Source organism: Orbicella faveolata, unplaced genomic scaffold (genome assembly GCF_042242905.1).
Source record: "Orbicella faveolata isolate gen_17 unplaced genomic scaffold, um_ofav_v1 contig_24, whole genome shotgun sequence".
Classification (NCBI taxonomy): domain Eukaryota; kingdom Metazoa; phylum Cnidaria; class Anthozoa; order Scleractinia; family Merulinidae; genus Orbicella; species Orbicella faveolata.
In genome coordinates, this window is record NW_028301552.1 from 26,311,146 (window position 1) to 26,337,500 (window position 26,355).

General features: G+C 42.0%; 3 protein-coding genes and 2 pseudogenes across 3 annotated transcripts; 2 read left to right on the forward strand and 3 right to left on the reverse strand.

Annotated features, from left to right (window-relative positions):
* Window positions 1-2,118: 2,118 nt before the first annotated feature.
* LOC149111073 (uncharacterized) lies at window positions 2,119-6,405 on the reverse strand (annotated as a pseudogene).
* Window positions 6,406-10,059: 3,654 nt separating this feature from the next.
* On the forward strand, window positions 10,060-16,046 carry LOC149111074 (uncharacterized). The gene has a single exon (XM_089291779.1). It carries the CDS (start codon window positions 14,447-14,449, stop codon window positions 15,782-15,784), a length of 1,338 nt encoding a protein of 445 aa, XP_089147905.1. The 5' UTR covers window positions 10,060-14,446; the 3' UTR covers window positions 15,785-16,046.
* A 5,808-nt stretch (window positions 16,047-21,854) lies between these two features.
* On the reverse strand, window positions 21,855-23,125 carry LOC149111075 (uncharacterized). The gene has a single exon (XM_089292368.1). It carries the CDS (start codon window positions 22,743-22,745, stop codon window positions 21,855-21,857), a length of 891 nt encoding a protein of 296 aa, XP_089148494.1. The 5' UTR covers window positions 22,746-23,125.
* LOC110054509 (uncharacterized) overlaps window positions 23,097-26,355 on the forward strand; it is a 13,271-nt pseudogene continuing 10,012 nt past the window's right edge.
* LOC149111076 (uncharacterized) lies at window positions 23,154-24,611 on the reverse strand. Its single transcript, XM_089292370.1, has one exon. The coding sequence runs from the start codon at window positions 24,609-24,611 to the stop codon at window positions 23,154-23,156; it is 1,458 nt and encodes a 485-aa protein (XP_089148496.1).

Consider the following 26,355-nt stretch of genomic DNA (forward strand, 5'->3'; position numbering starts at 1 on the left):
AGTAAAAAATTATTCCAAAACCATTTAGAGGATAAAGTCAAGAAATTGCGATGTTATAGGAGATTAACAAAGATGACACTTCTCCAATTTTTCAGTCTGTGCGTTTTCCCAAAGCTCAGATATTCATCTAAATATTTTGCACAAATTAACAGAGCCCAGTATGGAGCCACCATGTTGGTGTACCTCCACGGTACACAAACATTGTGGCCGGAAAATAGTGTAAACATCTGGAACTTAATTTGGCTATCTAGGCAACTGATTATCTGTGTTGAGCAAACAAGCATTTACATAAGCACTTTTCCTAATACTTTAACTTCTGAACGGGCTAAAAATCGTGAGATAAGTATATGTTTTTTGACAAATGCGTTTGTAGCTCAATGTCATGCTCTGAAATTCAAAATGTCTCGTTGTTTGGGAAACGCAAAAAAAAAAACAACGACAACAAAGGCTAAGGAAAATAGACTGAAATGTTTATGGGTTGATATAAAGACCTTGACTCATTTCAAGACCTAATGACCTGCAAACTAGTATCAAGCTATTAATCAATTCTAAGAAATGCAATGGAAGGCAGAATAGCTTGAGCACATTGGTTTGATTGAATTTCGTACGACTTCAAATGCAGAACATTTAGCTCAATTGCAATATAGCTAGTGCTTCTCAATGTAACGACTTCCAGGGTACACACAGCGTCTAGTTGTACATAAACAGAGTGGGGAGTTGCTTGACCATGCCATCCCGCCTTTGATGATCCACCATCCCTGCTGAGATCCCAGTGGTTAACATTAAACATGGATTCTTCTGAGATCTTTTTCTCTTCATAAAAGGGCAAGAATTGGCCCTTTCCTGAAATACTTGCATCCCTTATTCTTTTGGCTTTGCTGCCTTTAACATTTGAGGATCTCCCTTTTTGTTTGAACGAAGTGTCCCAGTAAGTAGAGTCTTCTTGGAGTGGAGATACTGTGCAAAGGTGGGGCTGGTATAAAAATTGTCAACAAAAAGATGATAGCCTTTGTTGAGCAACCCTGCTTCAGTCATCAGTTCCTTCACCACGTCATAAGAGTGCCCAAATTCAGAAGATAATTGTGAATGTTTCTGACCACAATATACCATTGTGTGGGACACTCTCTTGGAACCAAAAAAGTAATGCGAACTTTACTATTAAGATTACAGAAATATATGAATCCAATTTGATATATTTATGGTTAACTGTTTATGTGTGAATAAAATGATTTATTAATAAGTGGGTTAAATTTCTTGTAATAAAATTTCTTGTAACACAACAGCTACATTAACATTAACTACCAACAGAATTATTGGTACAAGTAATTGTTAACAATTCAGGGGTAAACATACTTGTAATTTCAAATCAGCCAAGTGTGTCATTCGATTATTTTCTGAATGGTAGTCCAGAGTTAATGAACATTACTAATCAGTTAAACTCATTGCCAATAGATGAGCTTGGGGATGGTGCCTGTTAGAGTGGGTGATGGTTCCAGGTTGAGCAACAAGCCTTGAGCAGGGCACGCAGGTATCCATGGCTACTCTGCAAGCGGCAACCACCCAAAGACTTGCCCCAAGGGTGCTTGGAAGGGCGAAGGGGCCGTGAACAGAGGTGATATGGGACCTGTGCCACCACCCAGAAATTAACCAAGTACCTTCCTCTGGCTCACTGCAAGACACACAGAACAATGCTTACCAAAGTATGGCAATGCTGATCACGAAATGAGACTCAAGAGTCTGCTAACGATAGAATGCTTCAAGGAAGCACCGAACCAAGGTCTACAGCTGCTCTTTAGGCTGCAAGACATGATTAAGCATCCACTTGCTGCATATACTGAGCCAGGAAATTGCACGTGACTTTCCGGTTGATTGGAAGAGCCTTTGCTTGGCCCCTGGCACAAGCAAGCTGTGAACAAGCCAGACAATCCAAGGAAGACAAATCTATGTGAGTCCAGGACAATTATTGGGCCAAGATGCACAGTCCGCAAATTGCACGAGCAAAATAGCTAGATGAGCTGCAAAAAGAACCACCGGCAAACCTCCACAGAGTGCGCTGACCAACAATTTGTTTGCCTCTGGTCTGAAACTCAGTTAGAGTGCTTCCTGTACGTACCAAGATCATGAGCTATAGGAACCGGTGAGAAGATGAGGAGAGAGTGAAGCCAAAGTCTCAGATGGAGTGCAAATATACAACTGGTAGGTGGTACAAGGCCTGAATAAGGTGATCTGGGATGCCACTACGAGCTACCACGGTGGCCGCACCAATGCGAATACTGTGGCTGGAAAAATTGCCTGGAACTCCCGCCCCAACCAGGATTTCTCTGATCCAAGCGGTGAGGATAGCGCAGGATAGAGGCCGACCATCCTGACAAAGAAAAAGAGGGCCACCAGAGTTTCCCCTCACTGCCAAGTATTCCAAAGCAGCTTGAAGGGCACAAAGAGGGAAGCGTCCCCTGCCAATGTAGACAAAGCAGCCTTTCTGAAAGGGGTCAGTCTTGGAGGCTTTAATCCTCACTCTCAAGCAGAAAGGATTGGCGTCAGAGTCTACCAAAATGTCACGGATGCTCAGGTGGAGTGCTGGGGAGAAACTTGCCAAATTAGGAACAGTAAATTCTGCAGATCTCAGAAAACTAAAGTAGGCCAAGTTGCAGACAGCCCAAAACATGCAGTGGTCAAATATCGATAAATCTAAAGACCTAAGGATGATCATCAAAATGTCATTCATAATTGGCAGATGCTGGGCTTCGGGGGAACCTTGGATCCATTTGATTCCTTGAATGACCCGCTCTAAACAGAGACAGTTGACCAGAGGGTCTGGGAAGCCCTCTTGGATATGTAATGAACGGACTGCTGAGAGATAGAAGAGTGCTGAACTGATCCAGCCAGGAAAGTGGGAAACAGGCACAATGTCCATTCGTCAGTCGGGCACTGAGAGCCACTGGGGTGAAGCTTGCCCAGCTTCCTGAACTTGATGAATCTCCTCAGGCCAGATATGTAAGATATCCAAGTGGAGTCAGCCAAACCTTGGACCAGAAGGAACTGGCACTGTTGCTCTGATGAGGACCAAGCAATTCTTCCAGGAGTTGAGGTGGAATGGGCACTGGAAGGGACTGAGCCTTGGGTGCTAACCTCTGGAACTCTTGCCAATGAAAGTGGGACAAAGCGTCAGTAATGCAATTGTGAACCATGGGAACATGTTGAGAGGAAAAGGAGAAATTGAAACGCACCATTGAGGCGAGGAGATGGCAAAGAAAGCGCATTAAGACTGGAATCTTGGATGTTCTAGAGTTGAGGATATAAACCACTGCCTCGTCATCGGAACAGAAAAGAACATGATGCCTGGTGAAATGAGGACCCCCACGTGAGCAGCAATGATGACCACGAACAACTCTATAGGCTATAGAGTGAGAGGCTTGAGAAGAAACCCATGAGCCGCTGAACAATTCCCCGTTGAAGTAGGCACCAAAGCTAAGGGAACTCAAAGCATGCGATGTGACTTCCAAGTCAGCGGAAGCAGACATGTTGGGGAACAACCAAAAATAGAGACCATGCCAAGAGGACAAGAACTGAAGCCACCACTGAAGATCCAGGTGAAATTCAGAATTTAGGTGGATTGGATGGTCCTGTTTGCAAAAACACTGGAGCAGATGGATCGTGTGTCGCAGAAAAGTATGACCTCGCCAAACAACTTTATCGGCATGATGCAAATGACAAATGAGAGACTCCAGTTGGCGCCTGGTACTGTAGCATTGATCCTGCCACAACTGAACCAGCTCCTGTAAAGCACAAAGCTTGTCCATGGGAAGGTGAGCCACCTGAGCCATCAAGTCTAACTCAATGCCCAAAACCACTAAATGAGTGGAAGGACCAATACACTTATCTGGATGGAGAGGAAGCCCTAAGTATCTGCAGACAGCTATGGAAGTGGCCAAATTCTCAGCACATTGATTAGCGTCCGGCGGACCCGCTGTAATAAAGTCATCTAAGTAATGTAAGAGGTCGGAAAGATTGTGTGTATTAAGGAGAATCCACCCCACCATGTCTGCCATGGAATTGAAAATATAAGGAGCAGAGCGGACGCCCAATGGTAAGGCTAAAGCAACATAATAGTGGTTGCACCATTTCAAACCCAGGAGATATCGATCTGATGGGTGGACAACTATGTTGCAGTATGACGCCTCTACATCAAATTTAGCAATAAAGGCACCTGAGCTATAGTTTGAGATCATACGAACGATCTGATCAAAAGTGATGTATTGTAGGGTAAACTCGTTTGGGTCAATTACATCATTAACTCTCAGACTGTGATGAGAGGACAGTTCCACTATGAGCCTCCACTTGCCTGGTTGACCCTTTTTGGGAATAACCCCAAAGCTGCTAATGTGCAAATTCGGGAAAGGTGGAGAGGAAAAAGGCCCTGCCACTCTCCCAAGGGGGAGACCTCATTAGCCAAATAGTGGTCAATGTCCGCAGGATGTTGATTAGCTGAGGCCTGGTTTGAATTAGCTGACTTAAGTTTTTTGGAGTGTTGAAATCCCATGCGAAAGCCATTCCTGAGACCGTCCAAAAGGAAGGCAACTAGACGTTGGTGTGGGTGCTTGGACAACTTTGCAGCAAACTCTTCAGGCTTGAAAGGGCTAACTATGGACATGGGGCAGGGGGTGGAGACTAGAAGGAAAGAAAACGAGAGATGGTAAATCCCCTCTAAAAACCCCCTAACTTAGGGCAATTAAAAAATAGAATAAGAAGACAAACACAAGAATGGTAGATAAATGTTTAATTCAACGAGCCTATAGAACAACTGAGTCATGCACAAGGATGAAAATAATGACAATCCAAATTAACTAAGCTGCAAAGTCAATAGAGCATGCATTGTAAATAAGTCCACATGCAAGAAGGCGAGAGCGCAATGCCAAACTTGATCATAAAATGAAACGAAAAGACATAAACAACCATGAGAACACAGGGCATGGTCAAAAATTGATCGACAACGATGACTTACTACTTAATGAAAAAATGATCCCAGAAAGGGAGAGGACAACCAGGTCCAACTGAAACACCGAGCAAAAAGAAAGAACGTTCTGCAAAGATGCAACTAAAACTACTCTTAAAGTTCTGAGTAAAGTTAATATCCCTTGAACCAACAGTTACTGGCACTGCTTTTTGGCTAGACAAGGAACTAGCTGCTGGAGACCGAGAACTGTGGCTGAAAGTGCTCTCAAGCTTATGGTCTGGTCTCAAAGCGCAAGACACAGAATGATGGGCGCCTCCATGTGTGCTGCAATGGTGGTAATAGTGGCACAACGTGTGAGGGGCTGTGCACCTTCCCTTGTTCCATGATGTGCAAGGTAGCCTAGATGAGCTGGAGCCTGCTGGTTCTGATGAATCCGTGGATGAGCCAAGATTGTAGCTGTGAAGGGAAGCACCGGTGGTGTGAAAATTAAACAGCTGTGCATTCATGGCTGACCAATCGGCCAGCCGAGTTGCTGCAGCATGTTTGTGGAAAGCTTTGTCATACGCAAGCCAGACCCGTCTGCTAAACTGCCGGTAGATCCGCAGGACTAGTAGCTTGTACAGTTTTAGATCTTTCCAACAATGGGGGGAAGACGATGTTAAGATGAGAGTTAACACCGTGACGGCTTCTGTCCATATGGTGATATCCTCTATACACCGACAGGGTTTCTTCGGTGGAGGCGATAAAACTAAATGCTCATCGAGCATCGATTGAGGCTCAGACTCGGGGGGGTGACCAAGTTAGACGCTAAAAGCTCAGACAAATTGACAAATTTTCCGCTTCGGATTTGCGAAACAAGCTTGGCCGGGACAGGAGAAAAACCCAAGCCCACTATGAACAGCTGATCTACCAAAGAGTTGACATTGGACGAAGGCAATTGAGCAGAAATGCCACTTAATGCATGTCCTGAAGATAAAACAAGTGCCAGGACTGGCATGTTAAAGGTTGACACAAAAGTAGGCAGAACAAGAGGAATGGTCTTACTTTGAGTCGAGGAGCTTAATATGGAGGGCTGAAAGCCCGTCCCTGCAGCTAGAAATGAAGCCAAGCCAGTCAATGACGAGGATGATGAACCAGCGCCAGAACAGGAGGTGGAACACACAATTGCAGGTGGTTGTTGCCTTTGCAAAGCCTCAACAGCCTCCTGAACAGCCTGATTGATGAGGGCCACGAGATTGGGAAAAAGAACAGCGGTTGAGGCCAAAGTTAGCGGGTTTGCCACAGCAGCAGTGCCAACCATCGGCGATGAAACAACAACAGGCTCACCAGACTGCAAAGACACCATAGAAGATGACATCCCGCTCGTGGCTGCACTTGACACCGGGACCTGAGGACACTACAATGGAAGAGAGAGCCACTGCTAAACTGTTGTTGGTTTGCCTGGCTGTCATGGTGGCGAGGACAAGAGAGATAGATGGAGCAACCAAACTCCAATGCACGGAGAGAACAGAAACGAGAGAAAAAGCAGTACAAACGTATGGTTTGGCACTCAAAACAAACTGCACAACCTCACACGGCTGGAACACACAACACGTGCGATTCAAGAAACCCTGTATGTCACATCGAGGCCCAGGATTCCCTGACCACTGCTGACCAGAACTGGCTTTATTTCAACTTAGCGTAAATTACATTTAGCCACATTAAATGGGTAACTCTCTTGTAACTGAAGAAGTAAAATGAATTTAACTACTGATAGGATTTAAGAAATATGAAGTTATTTTGATACCTTTATGACAAACTTTTCTTATAGAATCAATAGGGTAAAAGGGGAGTAAAGTCTGCATACAAGCTAAGTGGCCCATCAGACCAGAGCTTATCCTGGTTTCTGTAGCATGAAGCAACTAGGAGTATTTCTACTCCCCCTGGATGGGATGCCAGTCCATCGCAGTTTTTCCCTGGTATAATTATTTTCTTTGACTCTCAGGTTGGTGACGACATATGTAGAGTTTTCTTGTATACAGTTGGCCCATTCTTCCCTGAAGAAACAGTTAATGAACCCAGTTGGATAAAATAAATAAAAAAATAATAAAAACAATCTTTAAAGAGGAAGCGCCCGTCACGTAAATACGTGGTTTTCATGGAGGTCCTCTATAAAATAAAAAGTGTTAAAATCTAAAATAAGAAATACAAGTATCACAGATCTAAAATATAACATATACAATAATTAAAACTACCAAAACTACCTACTATCATTTTTTCTAAAAATGTTTATCCATTAAGAACCTTATAAGGTTTTTCTTAAAAATTGTGCATGGCATTGGCTTTCTTAAAAATACTGGGAGAGACATCCAGTCATTTGTAAAACGAAAGTAGGACACTCTCTTTCCACATTCCGTTTTAGGTTTAGGCAATCTAGGTAAGTAGCCATGTCTAGTGTTGTAGCCATGTCTAGTGTTGTAGCCATGTGAACTTCTTAGTGTCGATTTAAAACTTTCAAAATGTTGCGGAATGTCTCCTTTGATTACATTTTCTACGGTGGTACATCGGTAAGAAAAACGTCTTCCAGCCAGAGGAAGCCAATTCAGACACTTCAGAGCTTCTGAAGAAGACATCTTCCCTAATTTAATTTTCTTCACAAATTTGTTCTGAAAACTTTGCAATTTTTCCATTTCTGATTTTAGACCGGGTTGATCTCCCCACGCTGTGTCAGCCTAGTCTAGGTGTGGCAGCACTAGCCCATTGTAGAAGGTTATGCAAGTTCTATTGTCTAACATATGAAATATGCAATTAAACAAGGAAAGGCAATGACCTAGTTTCTTTAGCAAATTGCTGATATGTGGCTTCCAGCTCCATTTTGCATCCATTGTTACTTCCAGATATTTGAATGACTGCATGCGATCAATTTGTGTACCATTTGACTGCAACTCAAAGTCTTCGAATAAGGGCAGCATCCTTTTACTGCCTGCCAGCATAAGTTTGGTCTTCTTGACATTTATAGTCAACCTGTTATCAGTGTACCAATTTCTTATTTTAGTGAATTCACGTTCCAGAGCAATTTGAAGTTGATGTGCAAGTTGATGCGTCGCAAAAGAGAACAGCATCGTCTGCATACAAAATCATCCGTGTCTTTTTAACAGCATTTGGGAGGCTATTAGTGTACACATTAAACAGCAAGGGGCCCAAAATGCTGCCTTGTGGCACGCCAAGTGTGATGGTATGTGGTTCTGATAATTCTCCATTTATCAAAACACTTTGCTGTCTATTGGCAAGATATGATCTGGACCATCTTAAAGATCTTTCAGACAGTCCTAAATGCTCGAGCTTGCATAGTAGCACTTTGTGGTTCAGAGAGTCAAATGCCTTGGAGATATCGATAAACAGTAGGCCAGTTACTTTACCTTCGTCCATAGATTCTAGAACCCAGGATCAACAAGTACTGAGGATTTCTTCAGCTGTGGTTGTTCATTTTCTTTTTTCTGAACTTTGGGTGGTGTCAACTTATTGACTTTCGCTTTCAGTTAAACTAGTTGAAAGGTGATATATTCTTTATCATGATAATAGTGATCTGTCCTTGTGAAGATTCAGTTGTTTGAACGTTAAGTTTAATTTATTGGGTCTGAGCCATGGTGTGTTTCTTGATGACAATGTTGTTGTACTGTTGATTAAAGTCATACTTCTTTATATTAACGGGGCTTTTTTCCTCCATGGCATCTATCACTGATCTTGTTTTGTCAGGAAAGAAGCAGATCTCGTTTCTCATGTGAGTTGATGATGTCTGCAGTTGAAATGTAGTATGGGACTTTTGTACTGGTGTAACTTTGTGTACATAGCAAATAAGCTCTTCATCTAAAATTGAAATTGATAAGACGTTTAATGTGAGAGTACAACACAAACTAATCGCTGAAAGATTAAAATTGTGGAATAGCTCTCTAAACATGTCCTGATGTTGCATGACCAAAGGGAATTTCTAAGGAGTATCTAGGAGTTCATAAGAAGTCATTCAGAGCAATTTTGGTTGCTCTCCTTCAAGTATAGATAATAGGATGTACGTTATGTTTACTTGTGCTTGATGACAAATGACTTGCCATGTGGTTGATCACAACTTATTGAAGTACTTGGATCCATTGTCGCCATGATATTGCTGTTAAAGAAAAAGTAAGGAAATGTTATTTAATAATTGCTTAATATGATCGATGTTTCAGTGCTCAATTGAATGAGGTTACATATTTATGGAATGAATACAACAGGAAAGTACAATGAAATAAAAAGAGAAAACAGAGACAAGTATATCGTATATTAAAATAATTATACAGGAAAAAATGTACCTATAAATGTATTCTCTTGCCAAAATTATGAATTTTAGGGGATAATGAAGTGTGCATGATGGATTGCCAGTCAATTATAGGAGGAACTGATGCTTTTTAAAGCTCTCCTCTATGGCCAGTGAGACTAACTTTTAAGTCAGCGGGAAGGAAAAACTCCAAACAACAATTTTTTTGTCAACACTCGTGAAAGAATTGTCTCCTCTTGGCATTGTCACTTTCACTCTTTTCTTGTTTTGACACCTCTCAGAAAGATATGATAAGACAAATCAGACTGATTATCACTCTGGTTTTTGGTTTGGCTGCAATACAGTTTTTATGTCCATATCTTTTCCTTTCCCAAAAATTCCTTTAATTTCTGCTTTTCTGTCTGCTGTTTTGTTGTTCTGTGGGCCACTAAGCCTTGCTTCCATGCAACTTCCAGTTTTTTCCTGAATTGATGTATTACCCCCCAAAAAGAAACCGATTAACAGCCTAATGCCCTCAAACCTAACTGGTGGGTGTTCACTCTAGTAACGTAAGATCATTTTCTCCTTTTCACTCTTATAAATCAGTTAATGCTGTACAATATTGTTTATTTGTGTTCTCTCACCCATAACTAGAAAACAACCAAAACAAAATGAGAATGGTACTCACATATTGGTCTCACTTGAGCCAAGGGTAAGGAATCAAAAGACATTGAGAGCACAAGATTGAAAAGGCAATGCAAAATTGAAAGAAAAACTTCTTTAAAGAGGTGTTAACTCTGCTTTTTTATTTTTTGTGATTGCAAAACCAAGAAAGCAGAAGTAAACATTGTAACTTCATTTGTTACTAAGATATAGAGATAAGGTAGAGATACGGAGAAAATTATTAACTAATTGAAATGCACCTTTGTCTGGTGTCCATAACATGGCTCCTCTGAAATAATCATATTTTAGTATTAACTAATAATCAGTAGTCAATAAACCAAGCTATCTTTAACAGTTCAGTTCAATACTTTGGTCAGGAAATACCCTGGATCTCAATCAGTTTGGGCTGACATCAAAAGTACTAATGTCTGCACTGGTCTCTCCAAATTCCACACTGCACTAATCATCTTGCCTGTATTGTCCAAGCAGCTATCCTCAAGAGCTACCTGAACCTTATGCACTTGCCCACAGAACTAGGGTAGACAGCTGATATGCATGCAAGTTGTCAAGCATTGCAAGAAATATTTTCATCATTAAGCATGATCAAAACATCAATATGCAGATGTCTCTCAATGCATATCCACTTTTGGCACTGCTGTAGGCCAAGGAGGAACTCTTTTCTCCAGCATGTCCAGAACTCATTTGCCAAACGTTAAACATGCCTCCAATGCTTTCTGCAATAGACATCTGCTGGCTGCCACTCACCTGGTGGAGCAAGAACGACCTTTTATTTCACCATAAGCAAAATAATGATTAGGAGTCATGGGGCTGGGCGAATCTGGGTCGGCAAGCTGGTTGGCCGTCAAGGGGCAACTTTTGACTATGACCTCTGTGTCACCCATCAGGGTCCTAAAGGACTCTTTGTCTAGCTGTTTTCCATTATCCTGAAGTGGAGATGAAAGATGAAAGGATGTTAGGTATGGATCTGATTTTGCACTCCCTCACATCTTTCATGGGGCTTGCTGCTGGGATGTTCATCTTAAAGGAAAACCAATCTCACTGTTCTTCCAGAAGCTTTTGCTGGTCTATTTTCAGCTCAGGCTTGCTAAAGTTCTTTGAGAGCTCCCACGAAATTTGTTCCCTGGTCACTCCTTAGCTGGCAGATGGAACCAAGACAACTTATAGATCATCTTAGGACAGTGATGAAGGACCCAGTCTCAAGGTAGTTTTGAGGTGTATGGCTCTTGAGGCCATGCAAGTGAAGAAATGAAACACCAAGGGTGGTCCAAAAAGCCTTTAATAAGATGGAGATCTGGAACGAAGTAACAACTCTTAAGCTCATATTGTGGAGCACATCTAGTAGAATCTTACTCCGAAGAATCAAACATTCTGATACAAATTGGCTGAGATACCTTTCTTCATCATATTTGTTCAAAGTTCGGTTGAGTTGCATATTTTAAAAACTTGAAAATCTCTGGAACGAAAAGAGATATTTTAAAATAGTAAACAGCATTTTTCTTCACATACAGACTAATTCTTTATGTTTTAAAATGGGTTACGTATGAAAGATACAAATTTTGTCATAGTAGTACTTTCATGCAGAAGGAAATTACGCTGGCAACTATCAATTAACTGTTTATCACCCAGAATCCATTTGCAGTTGTGAAAATGTATGACAATCAGCATTGTAATGTGACTATCTCATGGCAGGATGAAGGAGAACTCTATCTCATCAGTCAAGTTTGCACTTCTGAGAGGTCCATCAAGATGGAAAATTTTGTCAGAGTCTACAAGCTTGTCAAGCTTGCACAGCATGCTGAATGTTTTTATGCCAGCCTTTCTCTGCTGAGCAAAGACTGTACTGTTGGGGTCATAATTTTCTTGCTTCATCTTAAGGTTTTTATTTTGTCTATAAAAGCTTTACTCTGTGCTGCATGAATCATTTCAAAGTCTGCATTTTCCAAATTGTTGGGCTTTGAGGAATAATCTTTCTTGTTAAAGTTTAGTGACAGGTGGACTCTAGGGTGTAGTTATCTAAGGGAGGTGGTTTGTTGTTGCTCCCACTATGTCCCATCCTAACAAGGTACAAACTGCGTAGGGCTCCTCACTTTTGCCTCTCAAGACCTCTGTTGCTTTGATAGTTTAAGAACAGTTAACAAATGAGCAGGCCAATTTCGACTTTGTTATGGTATGGTGGGATTCAATCTTTACCTGACATGACTTACAGAAGCACATAAAGCTTGACTGTTTTTAATGGGCTATCTTTGTGGAACAAAGTGACTTGAATGGTTCAGCAGTGGGTAATTACGTTAGCAGGTTCTGAGGATGAATTGTGCACTACCGTGATTAAGTTCAAGCTAGCAGAGTCTGGGAGTGGCAGCTTCTCACCAGGGGCTTCCCTGTTACTGGAGGCTTGGTGATTGGCTGGTAACGTGGAGTCTGGCTGTTGACTATTTGTTTTCATTACATTGCAGGAGTGTGTGATGACATCTTCAGCATTCTTTGCAGGTTGATGTTTCAACATCCTCATGACATGTGATCATAGCAAAGACCACTGCTTCAAATTAACTGGCATAGACTGTTTACAGAACTCTTCAGAAACTTGCTGCACTTGACAAGAGTGTCCTGGCCATCACAAAGGGCTCAGGTCTCATCTGTTTGATCTGCTGATAGTTCTGACAAAGGGACGAAAGTGTTAGGTGGTTGGGTGGATGATATTGCGAGAGGGCTTGCACTCTATTGCTGTCACCTTTGTTTGGTCTCTTTCTCTGTCCCATTCTGAATGTGGTGTCTGACTTCTTTCTCTGTATTTAACCCTTTAACCCGTTTAACCCTTGGCCAGTTTTCTGGCCAAGTGAAAAATGTAAATGGGCTAAACTAAGTGATTGACCTAAGGAGTCTGGTTCTAGTTAACCATTACCTTGAGGGGGTCTAGCAGTTTTTCAATATTGCCTAGAGGGTTGCAACTTGAAGTTTCCTGGATGAAAAGCACACAGCTTCACTTTGGTTTCAGAGACATTCTGCCTTCAAACTCCAAACAGAAGATTGTCTGCATAGTCACCATTTATAAATCAGGGTAAAATGAACTCTGGAAGTGACAATGTTAATTCCAGTGGCAGTTCTGATGAATCTGAAGACTCTGATAGCCTATCCAATATTAGTGAACAACAAAATAAAAGGATATATCTTTTTATTCCTGGCGGTTTTCTTTGTGTTAACCCCTCTAGGATATAGAGCATATTAATTGATACCTTGAATTCCTCCTTGTAGGATCCTTTGTCAATGTCTTTTTCACCAAACACTGCTATGTTGCTAACCAAGCTCTCTGAAATTTGAATGATTTTCTTTTCTTTATTGCTGCCTCATCCTCGCAACAACTCATTGATGTAGGATTACTGGAGGGAGATAAATTCTATATTTAAAGGTGGAGGCAAGCTGTTTTTAAGAAATTATTGGTATGCAAATGAGCATATTGTACTTTATGTAAGAGAATAAAACTAGGAGTAATCATTGATTATGAAGTGTGTTTGTGGGGATGTAATTTGGCTTCTGCAATACTTAGGCTGGTGAACATTTGCAACCCATTAAGAAACAGTAAAAGGTGTGGCAATAGATGAAATACTCAAAGGATGTGCAATGCAAATTCCTCTTTAATGAAATTTACTTCACAGCATGGCAGAATGAATGAAATTGAAAGGGGAACATGTTATTTTGACAAAGAATAAGACCATTATAAAAAATTTGTCTTTTTGCTTGAGAAGCATCTCAAATGGGATTTACGAAAGGGAAGTGCTTAATTGTAACTGATAGCTACTGGATTTACAAAAGGGAAGTGCCTAATTGTAACTGATAGCTACAGGTCTGATCAAAACGTGAACCTTGAAATGGAACTGAGAGTAATTTTTCACTGGCTGAGTGAAATGAAATAAGTGAAAAATGTTTTTCTCACACACTGTTGGGGCCTGGGTATAGGTCATGTGACCTATCAGGCGGGCAGTTGTTTTTGTTGCGTCCGCCATTGCTGACTTTATTACGTTGTTCCAACAAAAATCCACTCACTAGCTAGGTCAATTTAAGTTTTCACTAATTGCAACCTAATGGCAAAAGACAAAACATGTCACGTTCTGGTACGAGTTCTCGAGCTCTCAGACGTCTTGAACCATATAATGCAAGCCCAGGCAACTGCGAGCGATCTCGCAACCATTCGAGATACAGTAGTACTGCCTCAACTCGTGAGCAAGTGCAGACTACACAGGAACCCCCAAGTTGGGCAAAAGAATTGCTTGAACAGCAGAAGCAATCTAGTACTGTCGGAAATGTTTCTTCTGACAATATACTCACAACTTGATTTCAGTCCAAAAACAAACAATGGGTTTTAATCGGCTAAGGCCCAGTTCAGACGCTGAACTTTTCATGAGCCGAACTTAATTCAAATTTAGGCTGACCCAAATTAACAAAAGTACGCCTGTTGATTCAGACGTCGAACTTAATTCGTCGAACTTAATTCAGTTTGAACCAAAACAAATCAAAATGTCAGCGGTTTTCAGGCCACTGTAAACATGGCGGATGACGCTAGAAGACGCGGCAATCGCCCCATATCGAAGGAGTTTCTCCTACGAACAATGATGGAGAGAGCGAGAATTAGGAGGAAAAGGATGCAGACCCTATTTCATTACATGGTGACAAGAAGACGACAGCTGGTAAATGTCTGTTTAGTCACTGTGCTCTTGTTATTGTCTCGAGAAAATGTTTCATCTGAATATAGTCGTTCCTGCCGTCGCTTTGGGAGAAACATGGGATGGTTTAACTGCGTTTGGAATACTTATTCTGAAGAACGTTTCAAGAAAACATTTCAAATTTCACATGGAACTTTTCATTTTATCCTAAATCGGATCAGGCATGTCCTTCAAAGAGTAACAGTGACCGAAGAGCCAATATCACCAGAATGTCGGTTAGCTATTTGCCTTTATCGTCTCGCAAGGGGTGATTATTATTACACAATCGCAGAGATGACTGGACTAGGGGTTTCTACAGTCTGTACAATTGTCAACGAGGTGACAAAGGCAGTAGTGGAGAACTTGTGGGAAGAGTGTGTGACCAAACATATGCCCAAGTCAGAGGAAGAGTTTAAGAAGAAAATGTTGGACATGGTGGAACTTTGGCAGTTTCCATGTTGTTGGTCCGCATTAGATGGCTGTCACATCCCCATCAAGTGCCCACCAGGAGGTCTTCAATCATGTAAAGAGTACTATAATTTTAAGAACTTTTATTCAATTGTTATGATGGGGATGGTTGACTCGAACTATAGGTCCATGTGGGGAACTTGTGGGTTTCCAGGAAACTCACATGATGCTATTATTCTCCAGTCAACTCAACTTTGGGCTGACATAAAAGACCATGAGCTGATTCCTAACATTGGGAAGAAAATTGGCGAAGTGCTTGTGCCACCACTAGTGCTTGGAGACTCGGCATTTCCATTTAAAACGTGGCTCATGAAACCCTATAGCAACGCTGTCCTAACCCCAAAACAGAGGTATTACAATTATCGGTTGAGTAGAGCAAGGATGGTGACCGAAGGTTGTTACGGTCAGTTGAAAGGAAGATGGCGAGTCCTTCTAAGGAAATGTGAAAGTAGTAAAGAAGAAGTGAAAACGGCAACTCTAGCCTGTATGGTTCTTCACAATGTGTGCATTGACAGGGGAGAAACCCTCAGCAAAAAGTTAGACTTAACACTAGATCCAGTTAGAAACCAGCGACGCGATAGGAATCGGATAAGGGAAATACTTCAAATGCTGCCTTGTGAGAAAGTCAGAGATTCATGCCAGCAGGCAGATATCATACAAAATACCCTTGCTGACAAATTGTTTTCGGAAAAACAAACTGGCATTGTTTGCTAGACCACTTTAGATCACTCTTTTAATCCCTGTGATAATCACATGGACATTAATAATTATTTGTCCTGGCAAAATCCTTTCTTAAAGCAGGTATGGCTCCTTTGTTGATATTACTCAAGACATTAACTTGGACAATGTTTCAGATGTTTCCAGGGTGGATTTTGTGATGTTAGAAATGGAAGATGTACATTTCTAAATAACTGTTTATTAGCATAATGTGCCAATGTTGTTTAACATGTTACTATTAAAGTGTTTCTATGAGAAATGATGTTTGTCTTTGAGAGAAAATGGGCTCATTGTTGTGTATACATTGCATTCACCTTAAGAGCTACACTGATTTATAGTACTCACTGTAGAACTCTTATTGATAACCATGTAATCTCAAGAGACAGTACAGTTGTTTCACTTTGTCATAAAGCAGCTTATTAACACAACATATTCATGAACTGTAACGTTACTTCCCCTCCTATAGAGTGTACAAACACAGTGTACAAACACTGTGGTTAAGTGGTAAGTATTCGGTTGTACACAAAATTTGTTTATATCAAACAACAAAAAAAATAATTTGTTCTTTACAGTCAATCTGGCAACCAATCAGAGATTAGAAAGTGAAATAATAAGGATACAAACATGAGAATACAATTTCAACTTCCTACATGTATCCTTGTTTATATAATAATAAATCACATAGAGTGGTAAACAGGACTATCGGCCCTGGTAAGAGTAGATACCTCACCGACAGATTCAGGGCTTGGAGTAGAATAATTAGAATTAACAAGTGTTGGCAGAGAATTTGCAGGAGAAAGGGGTCCAAACTGGTAATTTGAAGGGCCCTGATACATGGAACCAGCACTTTGAATAATTTGGTGAGGAGCTGGTGGATAAGGCAAGTAGAGGCCATCACTATTATAGGCACGCGAGGCAAAACCCACATGTCCTGCTGCAGACACAGGGCTCTGACCCTGAAGTGGTTGCTGGTTTTGAAATGAAAGCATCATTTGCATCAATTTTAACTCATGCTCCCGTGCTTTCTCTATATCATCTTTCATAAAACTTATAAGTTCCTTGGTTGGATCTTTTTCTGCTATTGTTTTCATCAATTTCATAGCTTCACAAATTGGGTCATCCCGATTGCTTTTTCGTTTTGGTTGCTTTACAGGAACAAACATTCTGACTTTGGTCAACTGATGACGTTTCACTTTCAGAGCTGTCCAAAGTTGGTGTGCTAGTGACGTTTTGGCAAAACTGAGTTACTGATGGTTCCCTTGCTTGCTCTGGCTGGCAAGAGTCTCTTGTTTTGACTATGTCATAAAGCTTCTGAAACCATGCCCCAAAATTTTTGTCTTCTTGGAATCTTTTAATGCCAGTTCCAGTCTTAATAGTAAGAGCAGCTTTCTTACATTCAGACACACACTTCTTGAACTTTGATCTCAGTTGCTCAATGGTAAAGCAGAAACTCTCATCCCTTGCGACACATCTCTGCTTCAGTTCTTCACGGATTTTCCCATAAATTTCCCCATTCTGTTGAAATTTAGTATTCCTAAATATCAGCTTTGTCTTGTAGTGATCACTGTTCACAATTATATCAATGAAATCATTCAGCAGCTCTTGTGACCACCTGGGCTTTCTTCCTGCTTTTTTTCGCTTGTTCTTTGACTTACTACTATCCTTCTTGTTCTCCTCTTGGTCGTCCTTCTGTTTATCTATATCCAATGGTTCCTCCTCTGAATTTGAGGGACTGTAAGTTTCTTGTAAGCTACTGGAATATGCCAAAACAAATTAAAATTACTACAATTTGCACATTGTAGTTACAATATTCTAACTATTCGGCAACAAAAAAACTAAAGCTATTATGAGGAATGCATATTTCTCTGTTGTTGCATTTTGCTTTTAGAACGGGGAATAGAATATTCACTTTGTTTCCTACAATAGCACAACTTGACAATGGGGCGAGGAAACCCGTTTCCTTGCAAACCGCCACACTCCATAAATGAGAAACTTTATACATTACAGAAATCTACAGAATGCCTTCAATAAAACATTACTTGGAATAAAACTGTTACCCAAGGTAGTTGTAAAAGTTAATTCCACACGTACTTTTCTGGGTTGTTGGTCTTGTCTCGCCCATTATTTGCCATTCTTCGTTTTCTGCCATCACAATTCTCTTCCAGCAACTTCTTAGCCTTGAAGCACGGTTCACAATGCCCAACAGATCTTCCTCCCGTCCAGCCAACAGTATCTTCATTGTTTTTGAAAATAGAACACTTGTTACAGATCGACATGCGACATTCAATACAAACATACTTCGTGTTAGTGAAGCAGGAACTAAACATGTCTTCGCTGTTATCCGCGAGTGTAGCTCTCCAAGTCGCTATGATGGTAATAAACACGCTTTATGACGCATGCTCTCTTCGAGAAACTGCTTTTACAATACGTTATCATAATTTATGCATCAGGTTCGGCACATGAAAAGTTCGGCATCTGAATCAAAGCCATTCCAAAGGCGAAATTCCCGGCTGAGCCAGGCGGGATGAATGGCTGAGCCGGTCCCAATTCAAATAGCCGTTCTTAAGGTTACAGTATACCTTTGGGTCGACAATTTTCTTCAAATTTGGATTTTTAGGTCAAAATAGTGGTCGAAGAATAATCTCTAATTTTTGAAAAAAAATTTTGAAAAAGGCTAAATATTGGCGGAGAAATGGCGGTTTTACGTTTTCACCGGAAGTAAAAGTTTACCTCTTGATTGACAGCCCTATGGCGCGTATGCAATCAACCGAGACGATTTTCGCGAGAATTACCTATATGGATGTCACGAATTGACTACTCAGTTGATCTGCATTGTTGTTCTGACTACCCAGCATTTTTGATATTAGGCGTGTCTCTATTAAGTTATAAGTAAACATAGACCACGTTTAAACCATGGACCAGTTTGAAAAAGCGAAAACAGCGAAGAACGAATGAAAATACATCAGTGAGTGAAGAAGTGAAAGTTCGCCACGCGGATGAAGCTATAGTTATCGTATAAGGTGGGCAAATATTCCGGGTAAGAGAAAAGAAAGGTTCTGTAAAAATTTCGGAACTTGACGGCAATAACAGGGATGCTGACAGAGACTCTTCTGATGAGTCCGATATCGACGAATCATCGGACTCATTGCGACCATTTGAAATATTATCCATGCACAGTTGCCCACACACAGTTGCTCTCCGCGCTGTCTTTTGTTTGTTTCCTTCGGTCAGCCACTCTAGCGTTCGTATCCTTTTTAGTCTTCCCCATTTTGCCAGACCAACTTCAAGAAAAACCGAGCTACAGAAAAATTATCCCTCTGCCTTTGGTTCCTTGAGCGCATTGCGAAACACAAGAGTTTTTTAGAGATTTGCGTGTAAATTTCACCAGGAGGTTAACGGTAGTAACGTTTCCCTGTACTGATTGGCTTAGTTATCTGAGAACCCAGTTGAAGACGTTTGGGCAGAGTTTGCGAAGCAGAAAATTTTTCTTAGCGCTGTTTTCTCGAATAAATTTTTTCACTTGAAGCAGACACTTTAAAGAGTTATAACTCAAAGTGAATTTGTTCAATTGCTCTTAAATTTGGACAGTGGCTAGTTTAACATATAAACTACAAAAGCGTGTCTGGGAATTGTTAATTTCGAAATACTTTTTCTTCGAGAGCGATTTTTGTACGATCACTCCACATTTTGTTAATCCTATTTTGAAAATGTTCTGTAACTTTTTACTGCAATCGAATATGCCAAAACGCAGACACGTTTTTTAAGCGCTTTGGACCCTGAAACCGAGGAAAAAATTAAATTGGCGAAAAACGAAATTCGCTTTGACTTGTAGCTTTCGAAAGGTGATTCGGGCGCTCACATTTAGTGGTCGTGAAAAATTCGACAATTCATTTTCTTTCAAAATTCTTGGTATAGTTTGATAGCCAGCTCCATAAGCTTTAATTTGATGTAGGGGTTTAGGTATCTACAGCTTAAACTGCACGCGTTACATCGCTTGCGCGCGAGACACCCCTGAAGGTATACTGTAACCTTAACTGATTCAGACGCCGAACTTTTCATGTACTTAATTCAACGTATTAGGTTCGGCTCATGAAAAGTTCGGCGTCTAAAGTGGGCCTAAACTCACCGATACAGATGACGGAACTCAATCGATCTCACTCGCCATGTGCTCTTCTCAACACGACACATCCCATAATATTTTGAAAACAGTTCCCAGTCCCAACCGTGCGTGGGCTGGTGACGCCTGACTAATCTTACAACATTTGCTTAAACCAAGTCTAAAGTGATACAATTACATTTGCATAACTCGAATCTCAACACTCTCCCCTATTTGATCTAAGAAGTCAGATCAAATACTTCAATAGATTTGTGTACAGTGGTCAATGTTCACTCACAGGCAGTCCAAGCTCTCTGTATGAACCACACAAGCAACACAATATGGCATCGAATTATAAGGGTTTATATGGGATTTTCTACAAGATATCCTTGGAGGTAGTTAAAAGTGAAGATTCTCAATAAAAATGGCTTACCTTGTTCCATACATGTGTTGTTTGCTCCTGGTGTGGTTATTTTACCGATTGAACTTGATTTAAACAACTTTTTTGAATTCCGATTTTCCCTTTATAAAGAGAGGACAAGGCGAAACACCTCAGTCGGTACAGCCTGCCGAACGAAGTCACAAATCCCAGGCTAAAATGTGGCCACGGCCACAAATTCACCGCAGAGTTCAAGGGCAAAGGTTGATCTTTCATTTCAATCCTCTAGCCACACAATTGCAGCCCTGCAAGCGACGCCAGGCGGCTCTTCGTGTCCCCAGTGAAACGATAAAACTATGGAAGAGCTCTGTGTCGTTTGATCCGTGACATAACGACTGTTGAAATCGGCTTGGTAGCCTCGTCATGTTAGCAAACCAAGACTCGCGGGGGTACTAGACCGCAATTTGTCAAATTTGTCAAACGTAAGATCAACGGCGAAAGCTCCGTAAACTGAGATCATTTTTGAAGTGGAAGTCATGGTAAGTTTTCACGTTTACGCACCTTTGAATTACTTGGTCCTCGCCTCACCAATTTAACTTCATCTCCCCATAATTCGTTCAGAATTCTCCCGAGCAAAAGAGAGTTCAATTTGCTTACGGCAATTTCTTTCTCTTCGTATGCTCTAGACAAAATTTTGCTGGCTTCCATTACAGTTTCCTCACAATATTCGTAATTCCACAATACCTTAAGAGAAGCAAATTTAGTTTATCAGCTCGGGAATATTTTATACAAACAAATCAAAGGTGCATAAAGAAGAAAACTTACCACCACTTCCACTTCAAAAATGATTGTATCTCCTCAGTTTCTACGGAGCTTTCGCCGTTGATCTTAAGTTTCTTTGGTTTTGAAGCCATTTTGCAAAAGCGTTCTGTACGATTTTTATTTTGCATTGTAAATTCGACCTGAGGGGATTACAAGAAGTTTAGTTGACAAATTGCGGTCTAGTACCCCCGCGAGTCTTGGTTTGCCAACATGACGAGGTTACCAAGCCGATTTCAACGGTCGTTGGGTTGCGAATCAAACTACACGGAGCTCTTCCATAGTTTTATCGTTTCACTGGAGACACGAAGGGCCGCATGGCGTCGCTCGCAGGGCTGCAATTGTGTGGCTAGAGGATTGAAATGAAAGATCAACCTTTGCCCTTGAATTCTGCGGTAGATTTATGGCCGTGGGTACATTTTAGCCTGGGATTTGTGACTTCGTTCGGCAGGCTGTACCGACTGAGGTGTTTCACCTTGTCCTCTCTTTATAGAGGGAAAATCGGAATTCAGAAAAGTCGCTTAAATCAAGTTCAATCAGTAAAATAACCACACCAGGAGCAAACAACACACATCTGGAATAAGGTCAGCCATTTTTAGTGAGAATTTTCACTTTTAACTACCTCCATGGATATCTTGTAGAAAATCCCATATAAACTCTTATAATTCGATGCCATGTTGTGTTGCTTGTGTGGTTCATAGAGAGAGCTTGGGCTGCCTGTGGTTCACTTATAAGTGTTCAGTTAACAATGTTCAATGTTTGAAGTTCAGTATTCAGCTACCTCCAAGACCTGCAAGGCAACAGATATTATCAGTGGCTGCGATAGCAGCCCTCCTCTGAGGATGAAATTCCTGAGCACATGGATTCATTTGAGATGCTTCTTCCCGTTCCTCCTCATCTTCTTGCTGTCGGTCACAGGAAAGCTCCATTGGGTAGAGGTGCTGGATTGCATGCTCAAGGTAAGACTTTCCGGCTCTCAGTCTAATGACTTGTACAACACCATCTCTGCCCTTAATGAGCTTGTCCACAATGCCAATGTTCCACTTCCCCCTGTTTTGCTCAGGGCTCTGAATAAGCACCACGTCCCCCTGCTGAACGGCCATCTCCTTGGTTTTGTGCTTTAGGTTGTGTCTTTCCCTCAACGACTTGAGATACTCCCCAGTCCAACGACTCCATAGAACATCTTTGCAACGTCGCAGGTATTTTGCTCTCTTCTTCATATCGGAATCCTCTTCGTCTAGGTCTTCATCTGGAATAAGCTTGGGTTGACCAAACATCATGGCACTAGGTGTCAAAATAGGTAACTGTACATCATCCTCCACATAGCGCAGTGGACGATTGTTGAGGGTTACTTCCACATCGAGCAGTACTTCTTCGAGCTCATTCCAAAGGAGGCAAGCTTGTCCAATGCCTTTGAACAATGCCCATTTAACAAGGCCCACGAGCCTTTCAAATTGCCCACCCCACCAGGGTGTACGACTTAGATTGAACTGCCACTTTATACCCTGGTGGGCGAGGTGGTTCTGCAGCTGCTCTGCTTTCATCACTTTACTCAACCATGTCGCTGCAGCCGTGAAACTCTTTCCATTATCAGAGTAAATTTTCTTGGGCCTTCCCCTCCATACGATGAACTTTTTAAGACTCCTGATGAACTCCTCAGCCATTTGGTTTGGGAGCAACTCCAGGTGGACAGATCGTGTTAGACTACATGCAAACAACAAGATATAAGCCTTCCCTTCCTTCTTTGGTGAAAGCTTGTATGCAATTGGGCCCGCAAAATCCACACCCACCACTTCAAATGGGACTGATCCTACTGTTCTGTCAGTTGGCAAACTCGCTGTGGGCGGGTTCACGAAAGTGGTGACTTGAAATTTTTGCAACCATAGCAAGCTCTGATGACCTTGGCGAGCTGCCTTAGGCGACGCACCCAGTACTCTTGGCGGATTAACCTCACGGTGAGACCCACTCCCCGTGAAGGCTTAGAACATGTGCATCATGGACCATTTTCTCTGTCAACAGGACACTTGGCAGTAGGTAAATTGGGTAGCTTTCTTGTATTCTGCCGCAGCACTCTACAACCCCTTGCTGTTCTTCTGCAGGTTAAGTGTCAACTTGTCCTCGTTGAACTTTTCCGTCACACCGCAGCTTCTTTGGGCTCTCTTTATCCACCACTGTACTTGCTTGTCTGTCTCAGCTGTAGTTAGAGGACCACTGAGTCGTACCGCTTTCTTCAGTTTGCAGTTGTTTAGGAATCTTCTTATCCAGGCTGTCACTCGCACTGTTTTCCAGAAACTGTGCTTCTCCAAAACTTCATCAAGGTCGTCCTTGGTCTTCATAGCAGTGGCGAAGATCTCTTTTGTGAGTTTGGCCTCTGCTTCAGTTTCTTTGTTTGGTTCTGTAAGTATATCATCTGGCCAATGATCGGGCTCTGTCAACCATTCTGGACCCTTTAACCACAGCTCACTCAGCTTATCTGCTTGACAGCCTCTACTTCCCACGTCAGCGGGATTCTGGTCGGTACCGTGTCTCCATTGAATAAAATCTTTATCGCGTATCTTGCTTACTCGGTTGGCTATGAATTGCTTGTAGGCACTCCCTTCCCCTCTAATCCAATGAAGGGCCACTGTACTGTCGAGCCATCCATGGACCGATCGAACTGGTTGTCCTTCCAGAGTGTTCTTAATGTTCTCTGCGAGGTTTGCCGCCATGTGTGCTAACACTAGTTCCAGCCGAGGAATAGTGAGCCCCTTTTTTGCCAGTCGCGATTTTGCTGCCAGTAATCCTCTGTTGATGCCTGAAGCTTGGTGAACCACCGCATACACAGCAGCAGCTGATCCTTTCCCACTTGTGTCTCCAAATGTGTGCAGGTCGATTGCTTCAATAGTTTCTTGATGGCCTGCCAAACTGCACGGGAATTGAAGGTGGTCTGGAAGGTTTTCCTGGAATTTGTCCCACTGTCTTCTAATACTTTCGGGTACACTTTCATCCCATGGGAGATGTTGGTCACAAACTTCTTGATATAAGAACTTCCCCATGAGGGATATAGGTGATGCTAGACCAAGAGGGTCGTACACCAAAGCGGGAGACCGCAGCATCTCCCTCTTGGTCACTTCTGGGGGTGCTTGTGAAAACGTTACTGCGATGGTATCTTCTGGTTTGTTCCAGGGCAGTCCCAACATCCTGGACTCGCCGGATTTAACTCCCAGTTGCTCTTTGGCATAGCTTTGTTTCTCACCTTCTGTGTTCGGTTCCTCGCTCGTTTCCAACTCAGGCTTGTTTGAATGCCATTTGTGTAGATCGAACTGGGGTTCTCCAAACACTGCAATGGCCGTTTGTTTTAGGTCACGCACCTTGTCCTTTGTTACCCCACCGGTAATCAAATCATCTATGTACACGCTCCTTTTGATTTCCTCCACTTTTGGGTACCTTTCTTTTAGGCTTTCCAGGTGATGTTGCAGTGTCCCTCCTCGGTGACTGTACGAGGCCAAACAATGCACGGGTAAATTGCAATACTTCCACATTTGACACATCTCTGTTCTTGATCCAGTAAAATCTCAAGGCATCTTGGTCTTCCATTCGAATGCGTACTTGTAGGAACGCCTGCTTGAGATCACCACAAAGCGCTACTGGTTTGAAACGGTTTCACACTAGCACACTCCACAGTAAGTTTTGGAGTGGAGGCCCAGTCTCTAGACAATCATTCAATGAGGGACTTGTCTGACTTGCTTTAGCTGATGCGTCAAACACTATTCGCATCTTTGTGCTCTCTGCTGCTTCCCTTATCACTAACTTGTTGGGTAGATAGAACTCTCTTTCTTCCTGTGGCTCACCATTCACTCTTTTTACAATCGCTTGCTCAAGTTGGTCTTGTACTATCCTATCATACTCATCCAGGTGGCCAGGTTCTTTCTCCAGTTTCTTCACCAGATTAGCTAGACAGCAGAGACTTCCATTTCGGTTGTTAGGAAGGGGTGGGTGGCCAGCTTTTCACAAGAGGCCAGTCTCATACCAACCCTCTGGATGATGGACAAGCTGCTCTTGGAATTCACTGTATACTGCCTGCTGATCGCCTGCCGGTTTATCTTCTAGACCTAACACATCAAGACTACACAATTGCTCATAATCTGCTAAAGAACTTCTGGTTAGGTATACACTATTCAGATTGGTCTCTGCACCTGGGGACATAATGGTTGAACCAAAGGACGTGAGCTCTGCTACTGGTTCACCTGGCTTCCCTACTCGGCACTGTGCTTGTCTTTTGCTTCGCATATTCACTGGCACCCAGGATCACATGAATTGGCAGCTCCTGCTTTGTATCCTCGTCATCCATAGTTACACCCCTGAGAGGTTGATGCTGCGAGATTACTTCTGTATATCGTGGGTTGGGAACTGTCAGCAGGAGACCCTTGTCAACTTTACTCAGGGTAGCAGGCAGGCTGAAGTCTCCCTTGATGTTAGAAATTTGCACCTTGTACATTTCTATCTTCTGGCTTGTTGCTGTCATCATTTCGATCTTCTTGTACTCCTTGTGATCAGGTTGTCAGTTAAGTCGCTCAATCAATGTAGCTGATGCATATGAGCTATTTGCACCAGTGTCCAATAGAGCTCTACACAATTCCCTCTACTTCTACCACAACAACTGGATACACTTCTAAGCCCTCCCCTGTTGCTAACATCAACTGGTTAGCGTTCTTGTCACAAATTGAGGTGTGATGTTTGCCATTGCACCTCTCGCAACAAGTCTTGCATAGACATTCAGTAGCTCGATGCTTTGTTCCAGTACAGTTGAAGCATAACTTATTGGTACTCAAATACTTTCTTCTATCAGCTACCTCTTTGATCTTCTCACAATCAAGTGATTTGTGTTCTGCCTTACAGTAAACACAGGGCTTGGGTTTCCAATCCTCTTGTTTTGTCTGAAATGTCCGATCACCTCCCTTGTCATGCCTGCCAAAGTTCCCACCCCTATGGATGTTGAGGGGCACTGGGTTTCTCTCACACCACTTCCTCAAAGATTCTACCAACTGTGGAAACCCCCACTCCTGCCAATCATCATCTCACCTCACAGGGTCCGCTCTGATGCCCGGTAATTTGTCTAGAGTAAGTCTAACATACCCTCTAATTTCAGTCTCTTTTCCCATGCTTTCTAGCGTCTGGATGTTAGTTACTAGCTTCTCTTAGAATTCACAAATTCTAGCTGGATCTGTTCCTGTGATGACTGGCAATCTCATTATGCTTTGAACATGAGCATTGGTCACTTCACTTGGTCTACCA

Bases quoted from the DNA above. Each gene is read 5' to 3' on its own strand.
- LOC149111076 (XM_089292370.1), bottom strand. From the start codon at position 24,611: ATGTGTCAAATGTGGAAGTATTGCAATTTACCCGTGCATTGTTTGGCC.
- LOC149111075 (XM_089292368.1), bottom strand. From the start codon at position 22,745: ATGGCTGAGGAGTTCATCAGGAGTCTTAAAAAGTTCATCGTATGGAGG.
- LOC149111074 (XM_089291779.1), top strand. From the start codon at position 14,447: ATGGCGGATGACGCTAGAAGACGCGGCAATCGCCCCATATCGAAGGAG.